Genomic DNA, 16,961 nt, shown 5'->3' with positions numbered 1-16,961 from the left:
ATTTTTGGGGGGCTCCAAAATCACTGCAGATGGTGACTGCAGCCATGAAATTAAAAGACGCTTACTCCTTGAAAGGAAAGTTATGACCAACCTAGATAGCCTATTCAAAAGCAGAGACATTACTTTGCTAACAAAGGTCCGTCTAGTCAAGGCTATGGCTTTTCCTGTGGTCATGTATGGATGTGAGAGTTGGACTGTGAAGAAGGCTGAGCGCCGAAGAATTGATGCTTCTGAACTGTGGTGTTGGAGAAGACTCTTGAGAGCCCCTTGGACTGCAAGGAGATCCAACCAGTCCATTCTGAAGGAGATCAGCCCTGGGATTTCTTTGGAAGGAGTGATGCTGAAGCTGAAACTCCAGTACTTTGGCCACCTCATGCGAAGAGTTGACTCATTGGAAAAGACTCTGATGCTGGGAGGGATTGGGGGCAGGAGGAGAAGGGGACGACAGAGGATGAGATGGCTGGATGGCATCAGCAACTCAATGGACGTGAGTCTGAGTGAACTCTGGGAGTTGGTGATGGACAGGGAGGCCTGGCGTGCTGCGATTCATGGGGTCGCAGAGAGTCGGACACGACTGAGCGACTGAACTGAACTGATCCTTAGTGCAACTCCATGCTAAAGGAATATTAAAAGTAATAGAATGATTGCAGTGTTGTGAGCATTAATGAGAGGATAGCTTAAAAAGAGAGATTTATTTTAAATCACCTTTAAAGACATGAATAAGAGGAAGAGTGTTCCAATGGGTTAATGAACTATGCAGAGACCAAGAAGCCAGGTAGTGTAATTAACATGTTGGGGATTTGCTTTATTGGGATGAATAGGTGAATTTTGGCCTAGCTTACTTCCCTTCTCACAACTAGTGGTTTCCTAGCCCATTTGTGCCTTAGAAGCCAAGATTCTGGGAAGTTTCTCCCACTAAAAATATGGGCTTCGTTTTCCTTTGGGGCCCTTTAGAATTTCAGGGAAAGGTAGTTCTGCCTACGTCCACATTCTGTTTCCTAACCACTTGCTCTGTTTTTTGCCCTGCTTCCTTTCAGAAAGCCCCAAGGAAAGCTCAGAGCCAACGGGTTCACCAGCCCCTGTGATTCAACACAGCTCAGCAACAGCCCCGAGCAACGGCCTCAGTGTTCGCTCTGCAGCCGAAGCTGTGGCCACCTCAGTGCTCACTCAAATGGCCAGCCAAAGGACAGAACTGGGCATGCCCATACAGTCGCATGTGATCATGACCCCACAGTCTCAGTCTGCGGGCAGATGATGCCTCCCCTGGTGGAGGGGTCCCCAGCCAGAGCTCGCCCACCCGAGAGTCAAGAGAGACGTCATCTTATGCTCTCCCGTCTGCCTTGGACACGGCAATATGGGGGAGGGAATTGCGTGTTGTGAGTAATGGTCAGATGTGGGGCTTTTCTCACACAGTCATGTACGTTGACACCTGTACTAGGAGCCTCCCAGCCCCAGAGCCACATAGATCATTCCCCAAGAGGGAAGTTTCTGATGTACCCACAGCCAGAGGCCTTTATGGATGGTCTGAACAATCACCCTGCCCATGCACGTGTACCTGTCTCTTAACACTAACGCTTGCACTTCTGGGATTCAGTTTCTCAGTTGCCTCTCTTCCCACCCAGCCATGGATGATACCTTCTTGATCCTTAGCAGCATGCCACTTCCTGCTCGGTAGAGGGAGGCTAGAGTTGACAGCACATCACTGCTGCCCCGTCCCTAGCCACCCCGTGGACTCAGGACTTCATCTCCCAGGAGCTGCTTATTGGTCCCATTTTCCCCTTCATAAATTCTAGTTAAAACATTGACTTACGGAGAATGTAAGGTTACCTCTAATGTATGAATTAGCAGTATTTCCCAGCTCTTCCATAAACTTTAGCCCTTCTCCCTACCAGCCACCAAAAACAAAAAGAAATGAAATCTTAAAAGTTCTAGTACTTTCTCATTTATTTCAGAGCTATTTGGGTACCTCATTTTTTCTCTTGAGTTTTCCCAGTCTGGTGGTGAAGTCTTTTCCACCTCCCACTAAGCCTTAGCACCTTCATCTTATGGCCTTATTAGATACCACTCAGTAGTGAAAAGAGAAAACACCCAGGATCTGACTGGCTGATTCCCTCCCCACCCCTGCTCTATCCTCCAGGACAGACAGGAACAATGTGGTTTTAAAGCTTGTTCCATCAGTTTACTGGATTGATTATGTTTTACAACAGTATATCAGCCAAAGCGTACATACTCCTTTTGGTCATCTTTACACTCCTGTGTCTCTGTCTCTTCATCCCCCTGCCTGTATCCCTGCCTCTGTCTCTCTTCTGTAATTGATTCTGATGCAGCCCTCTGGAGGCTGTCATGTGGGGGACTTTTGTGCTCCCTCACTCCCCTCACCCCCATCTCTCAGCCTCACATGCCTGTCGTCTTTTATGAGCAAGGGTCTTATATGCACGAACGAGCCTCACTGATCTACCTTCTTTCTCGCGCGCGACTCCAAGCCTGGCCTCTAGGTCTCCTGGTTGTGTAGTGTTTCTTTCGCTCTTTTCTGCTCTCTGCCCCCGGGATGTGATGCTTCTCTGTAGTCTAAGCCCCAGGACTCAGGCATCCTAGCCAAGGTCCGGAGTGGGTTTTCTTGAGTATGAGATAGGTTGGAAGGAGGCGCGGGAAGGGGAGGTGGAATACTGATGTCCACCAAAGAGCCCTGTTTGTTGAAAGGTCCAACCTGCTGGGAAATTAGTGACTATTGCTCTCAGCCATTCTTACTTTGAAAAGTTGGGTTGCAGGGGGCACATTTTTATCCTTCTTGCCCCTCTTTCTTCCCATTAAGACTTCTCGTCTTCCTTTGGCTCTGAACTATGCAATTTCTACCAAGGCCATAGGAAGCAGTCCAAAGCCAGAGGCCTGTGGATAGATAGGTCAGCTTTAATAGCCCTTCAGTATGAATCCCTTCCAATTGTCCCAGAGCCACTTTCTGCCATCTGCCCATGCCAGTAATGTCCCTTTCTCTCTGTCTCTCTCTCTCTTTCCTACTTCCATCTTATACATGCATACAGAGTAACTGCCAGCTTCCTTTCTTATCTTCCAAAATTGGCTGTCAGAGAGCAATGAGGAAATGGTCTAAACTGCAAGATCCCTGTCTCCTCAGACTGATAAACTGGTGAGCCAGCCAGATGACATGTTTACTGCATTTGTTTTTAATTTCCCCTCCTGTGTTCAGAGCTGGTGCTGAAGAAGCCACACCTGGTGAAGAAAGAGGAGAGAGAAACATGGTTTTCTCATCCTCCCCCACCTAGGACCCAACAGGAACAGCCCCTGTGGTGACTCAGACTAGCAAACAGCACAACAGATGGTCAGGATACAGGTGACCACCTCCAGGGACTCTGCTTGCCTTTAAAACTTCACAGCCATACTTATGCTCAGGACATTTCCTGTAGATGGTTGCTCTCTGGGATTTTCTCCTGCCTTAGCTGTGTTTCATTTTTTTGTTACCTTGATTTCCCGCTAGTAGCCTTGCCCTAAAGCTTGACTGCGTTTATGGCTCCTAAGGAGCCTTCATAAGGCCCTTGGCTAATTTTCTTCCCCCTTTAGTCAAGTGTCTTCAAGTTAAGGATCAGGCTGGCACTGCACATGTGTGCTGCCTCACTGCCTGACCTTGAGGGAAGTTGGAGTCCCTGCTGGTCTTCCCTGGGTAGGAAGTCTAATTTATGGAGCGGATCTTAATTTCTTAGTCCCCATGTCTAAGTAAGTCCTTATTTCATTCTCGTCAGTGGGAAGTTAGTCCTGGGGACCTGAGAGGCATGGGCAGAACCTTAGTGGAGCAGCAGTGAGCTGCGGAAGGGACGCGACAGGACCGCCCCCACCCGTGCAGCCTTCTTGTTGGTTTTCGGTCTCACTGAGAAAGCAGAGCAATTGCTAGAGCTGAAGCCCCTCCTGTAGTCAAGGAGAATGACACTTACCTTGTGACTGCAGCCAGCTGTGTGGCCGCTCACCCCGCTCCTTGCCTTCCAGACCCATCTGAACCAGAACAAACATCATGGAGGGTGTCACTTACTCCTTCTGAAGGACCATGGCCTTTCTATGGGCCTAAGGGAGGACACATTCTGAAAGCGGCTGGGAATGGGCTTCCCTGGTGGCTCAGATGGTAAAGAATCTGCTTGCAATGCAGGAGACCCAATTTCCATCCCTGGGCCAAGAAGATCCCCTGGAGAAGGGAATGACTACCCATTCCAGTATTCTTGCCTGGAAACTTCCATGGACAGAGGAGCCTGGCAGGTTGTAGTCCGTGGGGTTGTAAACAGTTGGACACAACTGAGCCACTAACACTTTCACTTCTAAGGGAAGACAGTTTCTGAAAGGGGAAGAGTGATGCCTTGGGACTTTCCTAAGTGAACACAGGACTCAGTCCTCCCACTCACCCCAAGGACACAGCTGCTAGAGATGCAAGGCCATAGAGGAGGGGCCAGAACCACGTCTTCTGGTTCACAGACTTTCAGCCACGTCATCTTAAAGCTTGTTTAGAGTTGAAAAGTCTGAGAAAGCCTCCCACTCTATTAGGAAGGACTAGGAGGAGTAGGACCTCCTTTGCTTCATTTTTCCCTGTTGGTTGTATGTCCCAAATCTGGCTTCCTTTGGCCTCTGGTCTCCTCCTTGGCCCTGAGCCCTAGACTCTACACTCTTGGTGGCAGTAAGGAGGAGATGGCCTAACTGAACTGCATTTTGCTGCCTTCCCTATGCCTGTTCTGTTGTTCAGTTCCTTTCCTGATTTACTGCCCTCCAGCACCACCCATCCTGGTAGACAGGGTGCTTAACCATAACAACGCCCCAACTGCAGCCTGAACCACCAAGCAGACACCAAAGTATTCCTCCCCTGTTCGCTCACACTGAGAGGCTCCTTGAAAGGTGCTAGCCCTGAGACAGCTCTTCCCCACAAAGATCCCATTTCTTTCCTAACTTCCTTCCCATCCCGAAATCATTATTTTTCAGTAATATTATACATTGTATACACAGGAAGGAAATGTACTCTTTTTTTTTTTTAATGTCATAACCAGTCTTTAGAATCCAGTCCTTCTAGCTGTATATCACATATGCCTTTGTTGATACGCTCTTTCTGCTTTCTTTAGACTTTTTTTTGACAGGGGTGGAGGGAAGAGCAGGACAGGTGAGGATCCTAAGGCAAATTAAAGGATCCTGCCCCGCAGTCCTACTTCAGCCTCCCACAACCCTAATCATTCCCTTGATCGTAGAGAACTGATTTCTCTGTTTCTGCATGCACGCATGCAGGCGCACACAGGCCTAAATGCCACACTCCAGGGCGGTGACCCGGCAGGAATGAGCAGAGATGGTTGCTGGCCAGCATTCCCACCCTCCAGAGCCGTTCATTCGTTTCTGTTTGGGGTAAAGTTCTTCCCCAGAATGAGAAGGGGCTGGGGAGTGTAGGGCAGCTTAGGGCAGCTTCCGTCCTTGGCAGATGCAGGTTTGTATCACAGAGTTTCTCTTTTTAATGGGGGCTGGTAGCCTAGAGCTGTCTCATCAGCATTAACCTCTGGTGAGTGCCGTTTTAGCTGTAAGAAGTGGCTATGAGCACTAGTTTCACTGACTTTCCCTTAGGGCAGTGGTTCTCAGAATGTGGTCCAGGACCAGCAGGACCATCGTCTGAGAACTTGTTAGACATGCACGCTCGGGCCCCATTCCAGACATACTGAATCAGAAATTCTGGGGATGGGCTCTGATAAGCACTCAGAGCCATTCTCAGACACACTGAGGTTTGAGAACCATTGCCTTAGGGGCGAGCTGGGAAATCCTTGTAGGGTGTCCCATCCTCTGCCGTAGCACTAACATTTTTCCATTTTGTCCAGTCCCTCCCTCCACTGCCATTAAAACAATAACAACATCACTCATCTCAAAACCTAGATTTGTCTTCCTCTACTTACCCCCAAAACCTGTCCTGCGTGGATCCGGACAGGAGTTGGCCCATACCCCCTCGCAAACGGATTACTCCATGTTCTTTGTTACAGGAAGGACCAGCTGTCCTGTTCTCCCACCCACCCCACCCCCTAACACACCTTTCAGGCAGGGAGATGAGCCTCCAGCCCCAGCAGTGGAAGCCATAGTCTCCTGACATAGTATCTGTTGAAAAGAAAGCTGTGTGTATCTATGGTTCTATCTCTGTTCATCTGTATATCTTTGACATGTAGCAACACCTCTCCATGTCATTAAGGAACTTGACTCTGGGTCTGGGTTTCCCCGGGCCCCAGTGGTGGACTTTGACAGGCAGGAGGATGCAGTGCTACAGGCTGTTTTGTTACAAAACTGTCTTCCTTTCTCCCCCCACCCACTTCAGCATGATCCTGTGAGCAGGTTCTCACAGTCTCCTTGGGACGGGGCTGAGGCGGAGGCTTCGCTCTATTCTCCCTTCCCGTCCCTCCTCCTCTCCCCTCGCCACATAGCAGTCACCCCAGCCATGCCTTCTCCCTCTCCCAGCCTTGCCCTGACATATATTGTGCCTTATTTATGCTGCAAATATAACATTAAACTATGAAGAGAACCACTGTCCTGTCTGATGCTTCAATCTACAAGTCCCATTCTTTCTGGGAACTCATTGGGCTCTCATGCCTGTGATCTTCACTCTCCCAATTCTTAGGACAGAAAGAACTGGCATTCTTATCCCTCCTTTTTATGCAGGGGAAGACACAGCCTAGAGGAGGTGGGTGGTTTGTAGGAATTACATAACACACCAGAAGGCTCAGCTCTGCCCTGGGGACAAGGGTCCTCGGCATCATGGGAGCCCGCCTAGAAAGAACTCGGAGATCAGACGATGTTGGAAGGCAGGTGAAGTGGCCTCTTAGCCTTTCAGCATTTTGTCCCCACTTCCCCACAATTAGAGAATAATAAGCCCTACCCTCAAGAAGCTAGGAGTACACGAAGACTTAGAGAAGCATTCTGTGAGTCTATGGGTGTGGGAAGAAGAGAATCTAGAAATGAGAGGTGGAGTTTCTTTAGAAGCAGATAAGGTAGTTCACAAGAAAAACAGGTAGTGCTCAGGAACTGTGAGGCGGTGTGGGCAGGCACTACCAATGTCTTGTATCTCTATTTCTTGATACCACAAATGAGGAGGGTGAGCAGGCTGAAGAAGCCGACTAGGAGATAGCCAGCTGCCTCCAGGGGAGTGTCCAGGAGGAGAGGTGATTTACATGCAGTTCATGGCTGATGTTTGGTGCAACTTAAACAAACAGAGAGCTCCAGTCTGCGGGAGAGCAGGAAGGCGGGGTGGTCCTCACTGTGGTCGAGAGCATGAGAATCCAGCGAATGGCAAAGGGAGTTGCTGAAGGCCAAATACCAAAGCCGAGACAGAAGCTTTGGAGGCTGAGATGAAACTGAGAGCAGGACAGTTTGCCAAGGTAGAAGAACTAACCCATTCTAACTTCTCGCCGATGGAGAGGCCCATCACCTCCATCCGGGACACAGGAAGCAGCTAGAACAGCTCCTTTCTGAATCAGCCTCAGCTCAGATCCATCTGTAAGTGATCAGAGAAATAACAGGATAAATGTGTTCGGTGAGCCCGCTCCGTGCTTGGTGGAGTGCTAGATGCTTGGCATTCATTAAGTTACCGTTCACAAGCGCTCTGGATAACGAGTAGTTGCCTCCTGTCACGGATGATGAGGTATAGGTTGAGACCCTTGACCAAGGCACACAGTGAAGTGTTAACAGCTGCATTAAAACCTTTCGACCCGGGAGCTGCTCTGCAGCGTGCCACCCGCCTCATACCCTGCTCCTCTGAACTTTGTCGGATAAGAACGGACAAGGACCTCAGTATGGTGCACGATCCATTTCCCATGGAAAACCATCTACCCGTGGACATGACACTTCCTTTTAAGAAGTGGTGAAACTATAAGACGTGATGACAATGAAGGTCAGGTTCTGTGCTTCGCACCATCCAGGAGACAAACCTCACAGAAAGGCGCACCCTAACTGAGATTGCACGGATAGAAACGAGTATCTAGGCCACCCAGATCAAAACCTGCTCTCATCTACCTTTCCAAAGTGTGAGTTGGTTTCTAGATGCCTCACTTTAAAGGAAGTGAATGCTTCCCAACTCTACAGAGTGGAAGAATCACAATCTGTCTTCGAACACGGGAAAGGCTTGTAATGTGAGATGACAGGTCCGCTCAGAGTGGGGCAAACCAGAACCCCTGGTGGAGGCCACAAGATGAAAGCCAACTCCTTGCAAGGATGATTCTGTCTGGACTGCTCAGGAAATGGTAAATTCCCTGGGACCCGGATGTGCAAAGACAATCACAGCTAGTGTTTTAAGGACCCCTCCTCTATGCCAGGGTTACCAAAAGCGTCTCAAATAATGTTCCCCTTTGAAAGTGCTTCCTTTTAATGCTGCCATGTTTTAAGTGAAGAAACTTCACTTACAGAGAGCTAAGCATCTCGCCCAAAGCTGATTCATAGGCACTTTATATCATGAGACCTCTCTGGCATCAGCTAAAGAACCACACTGGCGGGAGTTCTGAGGAAGGACTAGGATCAGAAGGGAATACTTCCTGAGAGGCGGTGACTGATTTTTCCTAAGGGGGATTCTAGGTACCTGCCCCAATCAGTCAGAGGCAGAGCCAGGAAGAGGCTGGACCGACTAGAGGGAGGTGGACAAAAACAACAATCTAACCCCAGGATCCTGCCCCTGCCTTTCTGGGACTCTGACGTCAGGGCCTTGGGACCTCGCCTTCATCGAACTCTACTCCAGAGAGAAAATGGCCAAGCTGACCGTGCACAGCCGTGGCCGCAGGGTGGCAGCAGTGCTTCGGCTGCAGAGCGCTGCTCCGTACTCTGAAGTGGGGCTGGTCCAGAGCAGTGCTGGTGAAGATGGGGTCTGTCTCCAAACATCTGATGCAATCTCCACTTTCTGGGGGGCTCTGAGACTGCTTTTGTCTCCTGTACCTCACTTTTCTCTCCACAGGCACATCTCAGAGTAGTGACTCCATTTTTAACCCTCCAAGAGGCAGGTCCACGTGGGTGTAAATGGGCCAGGAGGCCCTGCCTGCAGCCTCCCAAGTCCCCGGACGGGATCACCCTGGCTCTTTCCTCCTTCCTTTCCAGAACATGATGCCTAGCCTGACAGGGCTTTCTGTGTGTTTTATTTTACAAGCTAGCAAGGAGAGGAGGTGATCCATGGGAGCTCTCCAACCTGTTGAGGGATTGGGAGTTCTTGAAGGCCCCCCAGGGCTCTGACAAAGCATCTGCAATTAATGATGCTTCTTGAGCTCTGGAGACAGGATTTATGCATCTAATAAAGTCTGTAACTCTAAGCTTAGGGGCTGGGGCCGGAGGCTGAGAGCAGGAAGTCCCACAGGGGCCGGGGAGGGGGGTCCCAGGCGGCTCTTAATGGAGCTGTGCATTTCCATTGCCTTCTCTAGATTGCCCCTCAGGCGGCTGTGGGAGGTGAGGAACAGGGGGACAGCAGGTATAAGAGGCGGGTGTGGCCACAGCAAGGCAGATGGCAGCATGGACGCCAGGCAGGCAGCAGCGCTGCTGCTGGTGCTGCTGTTAGTAACAGACTGGAGCCACGCTGAAGGACCAGGGGGCCGGGATGGAGGAGACCAGATCTTCATGGTAAGTGAGCATGCCCGTCCTCATCTCACCATTTTCCTGGACCTCGGTTTGAGACTTCTAGAGAAGGAAATGGCAACCCACTCCAGTATTCTTGCCTGGAGAATCCCATGGACAGAGGAGCCTGGCAGGCTACAGTCCACGGGGGTCACAAAGAGTCGGACACGACTGACTAAAAACAAAAGCTTGAGACTTACATTCCAGGTTCAAATACTCTGGCTCCCAGGGTCACTGGGTCCTCATATCTGAGGAAATGACTCCTTAGCCTCCTACAACTTGTCCTGGAGGTCACTCCCTTCCCCTTGTGATCTAAATGCCCAAGGCCCTTACCCATCTTCCTTCCTGGATGGCTCTATACCACAGGAGGAAGACAGCGGCGCCCACCCAGCACAGGATGCTCAGACCCCTAGGTCGCTCCTGCGCTCCCTGCTCCAGGCCATGCAGAGACCCGGCCGGAGTCCAGCCTTCCTGTTTCAGCCCCAGAGGTGAGTCTAGGAGGGTCAGAGGCAAGGCCAGGGCTGAAGGGAGAGGAGTGGGAGGAGAGGAGGAAAGGGGGGATCTGGAAGGACCCATAGCTGAGGGTGGATCTCTCCTAAGGTTTGGCAGAAACACCCGGGGCTCCTGGAGCAACAAAAGACTGAGTCCTCGAGCTGGAGAGGGACTGAGTTCCCCCTTTTGGAGCCTGGCTGCCCCTCAGCGCTTTGGGAAGAAGTGACATGTCATCCTCTGAGGTCTGCATGCAAGGCCCACGCCCCAAACTGCCACGTGTCCCCTGCAAATAAAGCTGTCTGGCTTCTGAATCCGTGTGCGCGTGTCTGCATCCGCATGAGACATGGGAGGGAGTCCCAAGACAAGAACCACAGCCTCCCCCACCTCCACTAAACCCAACTCTCCAGGAACACAGGCGATGGTGTGCCCAGATGTCAGCGCACCCACCAGAAAGGCAAACATGGGGACGCGTGGGGAGCAGAGTGGGGAGGCGCACCGGGCACGTGAGCTGGCGCTAACCCCCTCTGCTGCTGACCACTCAGGGAAACAGACCAGGACTGAAGAATCCAAAAAGCAGCACATTTATTTGGGGCTCTAATGGGAGAGCCCCCAGTTTCATTCCCCTTGGTCATCACCAGTTACATGATGGCAGAACCTGGGCCAGCTGAGGCCCTGTGGTCCCTGGTTCCTGACCCTGTGCCCTCCTCAGCCTGCAGTCTGTGTCAGAGGTAGAGGTGGCACCTCCAGGCGGTACCAGAGCTGGGCAGGCGCACAGGCCGGGCGCAGGAAGAGCAGGGAGCAGAGGATGTATTTCATGAGTCCTGTCATGGCTTCACTTGCTGCCCGCCATGATCTTGAGGTACTGCAGGGCACGGCGCGCAGCCTCGCCACGGGCTGCCTCCCTGGTGGCTGCAGAGCCATGACACACGGTGGCCGGCTGTGTGGACAGCTCCACCAGGCACTGGCAGAGCCCACTCAGGCTCAACTCCTCTGGAGACCGAGAGAGAAGAGGGAGGCAGTGTTGGGCAGGAGGGCAGCACCGGGGAAGGTCCATGTCACTGTCATGCCCTCCCGAGCCCTCATTCCCATCCATACTTGCTCTGGTCTAGTCCCCACTGGCCCCCGGCCCCCGGCCCCCGATCCCCGACTAGCCATACCAATATCCAGGTAGCTGACATGAAAGGCCTGCTCCTCAGAGAGCTCACTGAGGACACTGCAGCAAGCAGGGCCCAGAGCGCCCAAGGAGCCCAGGGAGCAGCTTCGGAGAGACAGGATCTTCTCTCCCACCGAATTCCGCAGAGAATCCCAGGTGCAGCCTGGGCCTCGGTTCCGAAGTCCATCTAGGCGGGAGCCCACACCCTGACAAGACAGGGAGGGGGAAGGATGCAGCCAGGGGCTCTGAAACCAGGCCCTGAAGAGACATTCTATGCCCAAGGAGAGAAAAGCCCAAAGAATGCTTCCTCCTGTTTGCCTCCCCACCTGCCAGTCAATCAATCCCTGGATTGTCTGGTCTCTAAGTTGTGTCTGACTCTTCTGCAACCCCACAGACTGTAGCCCACTAGGCTCCTCTGTCCATGGAATTTTTCAGGCAAAAATACTGGAGTGGGTTGCCATTTCCTCCTCCAGGGGATCTTCCTGATCCAGGGATCGAACCCATGTCTCCTGCTTGGCAGGCAGATTCTTTACCACTGAGCCACCGGGAAGCCCAATCCCTGTGTGGCCCCTTCTAACTACTAGACTGTGGACCAGATGGTCAGGCAGCCTTTCTTATTCCAATAACAGAAGCCTACAGGTCCCTTGCCCTGGGCCAGCTCCCTCCCCCAAAGCACTCACCATGCAGGCCTACAGCTGAGGCTGAAAGGGGGCCCAGGGGTCCCTGTGTCCAGAAGGAAAATGGGCAGGAGGAGGCCTGGGGCCCAGGAGGCTCACTTCCAAGTCACAGACCTGAGTCCTCAGTGCCCTGCCCTGGCATGGAGGATGGAGCATGGGGCATGGCCCACAAGCCACTCACAATGGAAAAGTGATCGTCTTCAGGCTCTGCCTCGTTCCCGTCCCGGGCATCCAGAGGCACTGTGTGCACTCGAAGCAGCATTTTGGCCGCTGCGTTACGCTTTGCCAGCTTTTTGGACGTGCCACTGCCTGCACAGGGGAGAGGGCTGCTGAATTATGGCTCCCAATAGACCCGTTGCTTCCACCCAGCTTAAACTTGGGCTGAGGGTCCCCTCAGTGGCTGTCAATTGAAAAGGGGAGCTCAGGACCTGCCAGGCACCCGGGAACCTGGCTGGCCAGAAGAGGAGGGCAAGAAAGGGTGCAAGGAAGCAGCAGCCAAGCTGGGGTCTCAGCCAGGAGCGTAGAGAGAAGCTGGGAGCTGCCCCTGGCCAGGGCTGGAGTGCTGCGGGGTAGTCACTACAAGCACTCCCCTCCGCCCAGTTACCAATCTCAATGAAACGCTCCACTCGGCAGGTCATAGTAAACTCTTTGCGGTGGGCTGGCCCAGACTCCTGGGTCACCGTGTACTCAGGCAACCGCCAGCCTTTCTGCACCACCAGCTCCTTGGAAGGGAGAAACAAGGGCGCGCAAGAGTGTGAGAGAGGAGTCCTCACATCCTCCCCGCTCCCATCCTGGGAGTCTCAGGTTCCAGGTTAGAGCAGGAGTAAAGGGAGGTGGGTGGGAAAAGCCCTCAGAACAGGGTACCCGCCCCCGATCAGCTTCCCCCACAGCCCCGGGTAAAAGCAAAGGCAGGCAGGCAGGCAGGCAGGCATGGGAAACGAGGACGCGGCACACCTGTAGAGCACCGACCGGGTTGCACTCAGACTGTTGAGGAGAGACTGGGGGCTGCACCTCCATGGGGGAGCTCCTGAAGGAAAAAGGGCCCAGGGCCAAAGCTGAGGGGGCTGGCTCCTCCTGCGGCTGCCCAGGAGTCCTCCACCCTGCTCTTGTTTTCCCCACTGCCAGCTCCCTGCTCCCCACCAGGCAGGCAGCTGTCTCTCCAAACATCAAGCCCACCTCCCGCCCCCTCCCCCCGACGAGGTCTCCTCCAGGTCCCAGGCTCATTTCAGTTTTCTGGAACACTTGATCACCACCTAGACAGGACAGTGGAGAGGAGAGTATATCCAGTCCCCAGAAGCACCTGATGGGACTCAAACAGAGGACCATCACGCGGCCAATTCAGAAGAAAATGGGACAAGGAAGACCTTTAGCGTGGTCAAATACTATCCACGTGGTACTGCCAAATTATAAATTACCTCCTGTCTCAAGAGCTTACCAGCTGGTGCAAATTCTTCAAACTCTGGTCCCCAACTATTCCATCCTCTGTTCACTCTCAGACTTCCTCATGCCTGACCAGCCTGGGTCTAAGGGCTGTGAGGCCGGGAGCTAGGACCCCTTTCCACCCTCCTCAGGCAGTCAGGAGAGACAAGATACCTGGTTGGGACAGCAGATGGAACGGGAGTAGCAGCCGCCGCAGCTGTAAAAACCGGCACGTCCTCAGGCAGTGAAGAATCTAGGGGAGAAAAAGAACTTCCCGAGGGGAAGGGGGCCTTTGATTCACACCCACATGGGGTGGTGGTGGGGAATAAAAGGTGGGGTACCCAGGTCCTCCTGAGCTGCCCTCCCCTAAGAAAATCTCTTTCTACCGAAGCCAAAAACTCAGGGAAGCTCAACCACCAGTTCCACCTGAGATCTTCTGGTGTCAAACACTTGATCAAAAATACTAAGAAAAGTGGAAGGGGTGTTTCTTCCTACCCAAGAACCGTGGGAGCAACCAACGCCAACCTGAGTGCAGAAGAGGGAACAACATCTTGCTGGAGAGGAGAAGTATGTTGGGGAGCAACCCCCTCCAGCCTCAGCCTCCACCCCTCTCCCTCCCCAGGCCCAACCTGGGACCCAAACCACAGCCACAACCCCACACTGCGGCTGGCCACTGCCTCCCAGCATCCCTCACAGCAGCAGGAGCCCTGGAAACATCCTGCTCAGGTTTCAGGGGAAGCTCTCAGGAAGCAGCCACGTCAAGGCAGTTCAGTGTCACCAAGTGAAGCCTATGGGGCAGAGGGGCTGACGCAGGGGCCTGGGTTCCTGACAGAGCCTCTAGGATCCTCGGCCGTTCCTCCCTCACCTGCTGTCCTCCAGGGCTGGCTCCAGCATGCTCCCCCCTTTGAGGTGTTTGAGGGCCACCTCAGCTGCCTTGTGCTTGGCTGCTTTCTTGCTGGGGCCCTGACCTAAGAGAGGGGGTGTGGGCAATACTGGAGGTCACTAGAAGGATGGAAAAGAAACCAGCATCCCACAGCCTTTCTCCTCACAACCAGAGGGAATCAACCAAGCCCCATCTCACCAACCTCCCTTGCCCAACGCTAGAAGTGTTACTCTAACCGCTAGAAGGAAGGGCCCTTATCTTTCCACAAGTTCCCCAAATCAAGTCATGCCAGGTAGAATTGTCCTTGAGGTTAGCCACCTGGAAGTTTTTGCTCTGTCCTACTTTCCTCTGGGGAGCACTTTCTTTCAATAGAGATTGCTGGAAAAATAGTAAAAGTGTAGGCTCCAGAGTCGAAGCCTGGGTCTGCCATTTACTAGAAATGTGGCCTCGCCCCAGCCATTGAATCTCTCTCTTGGTTTCCTCGCATTCAACATGAAAATATTACCACCTACATCACTGGATTCGACCAAGGTTTAAGATTAAGTGGAATTTGATTAAGCACCTGGAACAGAGTCCAGCACAGCAGGCACTCACTCCCCCAAATGCTGCACTGAGATTTCGATTTATCTCCTTTTTCCTCTAGGATGACAACGATCTGCCCAATCACTGTGCCAGTTCTGCTTGCTCTTCTAACTCTCCTAAGTCCTAGGTACCTCCTCACAGACCTGTTCTCCCAATCCAGTCAGTGATTTTTCCCCTAAAATTTCTCCTTCCCTCACTGGTCTTGGAGAAGAGGACCGTGAAGAGACTCCAAGCAATAAAGCCAATGGGGCCCTGTGAATGCACACCCCAGCCAGGCTGCCCAAGCCTTCCTCACCAGTGCAGCTGGTGTCGCCAACGGTGACCCGGAAGGTGAAATTAGGCTGGTGGGCTTGGCCCTCGGCTTTGAGAAGGTCGTACACGGGCGTCTTCCCTATTCTGGTCCCATACTCCTGCAGAAGGCTGATCGGGGTCTTGCCCGGGTTGGCTGCCAGCATTTGCTCTATACTGGGGGTAGGGGCACAGACCCTTCATCACATCTCCCCTCTCTGCACCCACCTGGCCAAGCACTGCCATTATCAGACCCACGCACACTATGGGGGACACTGGGTCCAGGAAACCTCAGGCAGCCACTGGCTGGGGTCAAAGTGGAGTAGAGGTGCAGGCTGGGAAAGCAGGGTCCACTGCCCCGGGGCAAGCAGGGAAAGCACTGTTCCTGTCTCAGTTAGGGCGGGGGATCCTGTACCCCAGTGCAGGTTGGAAGTGCATGTCCCCTGACACAGTGCAGGCCAGGAACCCAGTACCCACCAAATGCACTGAATGTCGGGGGCATAAAGCCCAGTGCCCCAGTGCAGTCTGGGAACCGGGCCAACCCCAACTAGCTAAAGCTGGAGGCAGTGGCCACTGCCGGGGTGCATGCCGGGAACCACGGCCCACTACCCCAGTGCTTGCCGGGAACAACCCTCAGGCCAGGTGCATGCTGGGGCCGCGCCGCTACTCTCTCCGCACCGCGCCAAGCTCTGCGCCCTGCAGGGATCGGTACCAGGCGGCTCACCTGGGCAGCCCGCAGCCCGTGGTAGTGCCGGAGCCTTGCTCCTCTTCACTCATTCCCTCCTCCGTCCCCGCAGGCGCCACCGTGACTGCAGCCTCCACGCGCCCCAATACACCGCCGACGAGCTAGGGCCGGGGCCAAGCCCCAAGTCGCGGCCGGTCGGGCCCACCGCGGGGCATGCTGGGATATGGAGTCCCCCGCCCACCGGACTCTATGAGCCTCCATCAGGAGGGGAGCTATCCGCCCCACAACCCTCCGCGTGGTTCGTTCAGGCAGGCAGCACCGCCTTCTGGGAGGAGTGGACCCTTCCACTGTCGCTTCCCGAGTTGAGGGTGGTTTTTTGTTTTTTTTATTTTTAACAACGTCCCGCCTCCTTCCTTCCGCGTCTCCTCACCCCGGGCTGGAACTCGGGGCATGCGTACCAGCAAAGTGGAAGTGGCTGGGGGCGGGGCAGTAAGGGCGAACTCAAGCCTAGGAAGGTGGGGAGGGATGCTTCGGGTACCGAGAAAACTACAGAACCCAGGAGCTCGCGCGCCATCACTGTCGCAGCTGGGAGGCAGCATGCGCGAAAAGTTTCGCGGCATAATTGGCTAGTCCCGATTTTGCGTGCTCGCTCCAGGTGGATTGCGATTGGTTACCTCATCTAAAGGGGCGGGGACAAGGGAAGAGTCAACCCTCTTGACTCCGCCTCTTTCTTGAGAAAAGGTTGTGATTGGCCCAGGTGAGAGGCCGCTGTCGGTTGCTGACACTTTGCAGTCTAGGAGGGTGGGCCCTGCCTGGACGCGGGAGGCGACTATTCCCTGCCCCTCTGAGCTGGGGCTGTTGTAAATCCTGGTGCACCTCAGTCTCAGTTCCACCTCAGCCTTTGGCCTAATCCTCTGGCGCTCGGGCCTTCGTCTTATAGAACCTGCTTCTTTTTCCTGTGTTGTCCTTCACCACCCTTCTCATTAATTCTGCAGGCTGTCGATTTCCGCTTATTTTCTAAAGCCTTTTTAGAATGGACCTACACCTTTTCCCCTTACACCACGAGATACCCTCCGGGGCCTGAGAATCTAGCTATAAGGGACAAGATTAGAAGGACTAAGGCACATAGTGGTCTTATTCCCTCTGCCATGTGTCCCGGATCTCAGCTAAAGAGAGGGCAAGAGAGAATTC

The 16,961-nt window shown here is 53.4% G+C and overlaps 3 protein-coding genes across 9 annotated transcripts in view; 2 read left to right on the top strand and 1 right to left on the bottom strand.

Annotated features, from left to right (window-relative positions):
* LOC102278457 (cyclic AMP-dependent transcription factor ATF-7) overlaps positions 1-10,394 on the top strand; it is a 98,956-nt gene extending 88,562 nt beyond the window's left edge. For 4 of the 5 annotated variants that reach the window (XM_005902112.2, XM_070370869.1, XM_070370868.1 and 1 more), the window contains one exon: positions 1,038-6,534. In XM_005902112.2, the coding sequence (XP_005902174.1) occupies positions 1,038-1,255 (218 nt within the window). In that variant the 3' untranslated portion in view covers positions 1,256-6,534. Of the gene's footprint in view, positions 1-1,037; positions 9,598-9,957 lie in introns of those variants that run through there. The other variant, XR_011464244.1, reaches the window with a different exon arrangement.
* NPFF (neuropeptide FF-amide peptide precursor) lies at positions 9,370-10,394 on the top strand. The gene is made up of 3 exons (XM_005902114.2): positions 9,370-9,597; positions 9,958-10,079; positions 10,192-10,394. Exons 1-3 carry the CDS (start codon positions 9,370-9,372, stop codon positions 10,307-10,309), a joined length of 468 nt encoding a protein of 155 aa, XP_005902176.2. The 3' UTR covers positions 10,310-10,394.
* Positions 10,395-10,641: 247 nt separating this feature from the next.
* TARBP2 (TARBP2 subunit of RISC loading complex) lies at positions 10,642-16,090 on the bottom strand. 3 transcript variants are annotated; one of them, XM_070370867.1, is made up of 9 exons: positions 15,810-16,090; positions 15,093-15,257; positions 14,198-14,300; positions 13,507-13,602; positions 12,868-12,940; positions 12,518-12,635; positions 12,095-12,222; positions 11,241-11,442; positions 10,642-11,073 (listed from the first exon to the last, which is right to left on the bottom strand). In XM_070370867.1, the coding sequence occupies exons 2-9, from the start codon at positions 15,250-15,252 to the stop codon at positions 10,916-10,918; spliced, it is 1,038 nt and encodes a 345-aa protein (XP_070226968.1). In that variant the 5' UTR covers positions 15,253-15,257; positions 15,810-16,090; the 3' UTR covers positions 10,642-10,915. The 3 variants fall into 3 exon arrangements, with proteins under 3 accessions (XP_070226968.1, XP_070226966.1, XP_070226967.1); XM_070370865.1 differs by having other exon boundaries at positions 15,093-15,262; positions 15,810-16,087; XM_070370866.1 differs by lacking the exon at positions 15,810-16,090 and adding an exon at positions 15,563-15,701 and having other exon boundaries at positions 15,093-15,262.
* Between the last annotated feature and the right edge of the window lie 871 nt (positions 16,091-16,961).

Source organism: Bos mutus, chromosome 5, assembly GCF_027580195.1.
Source record: "Bos mutus isolate GX-2022 chromosome 5, NWIPB_WYAK_1.1, whole genome shotgun sequence".
NCBI classification, from domain to species: Eukaryota; Metazoa; Chordata; class Mammalia; order Artiodactyla; family Bovidae; genus Bos; species Bos mutus.
The sequence above is the reverse complement of the archived record's forward strand: the minus strand, read 5'-3'. Positions and strand labels throughout refer to the sequence as shown.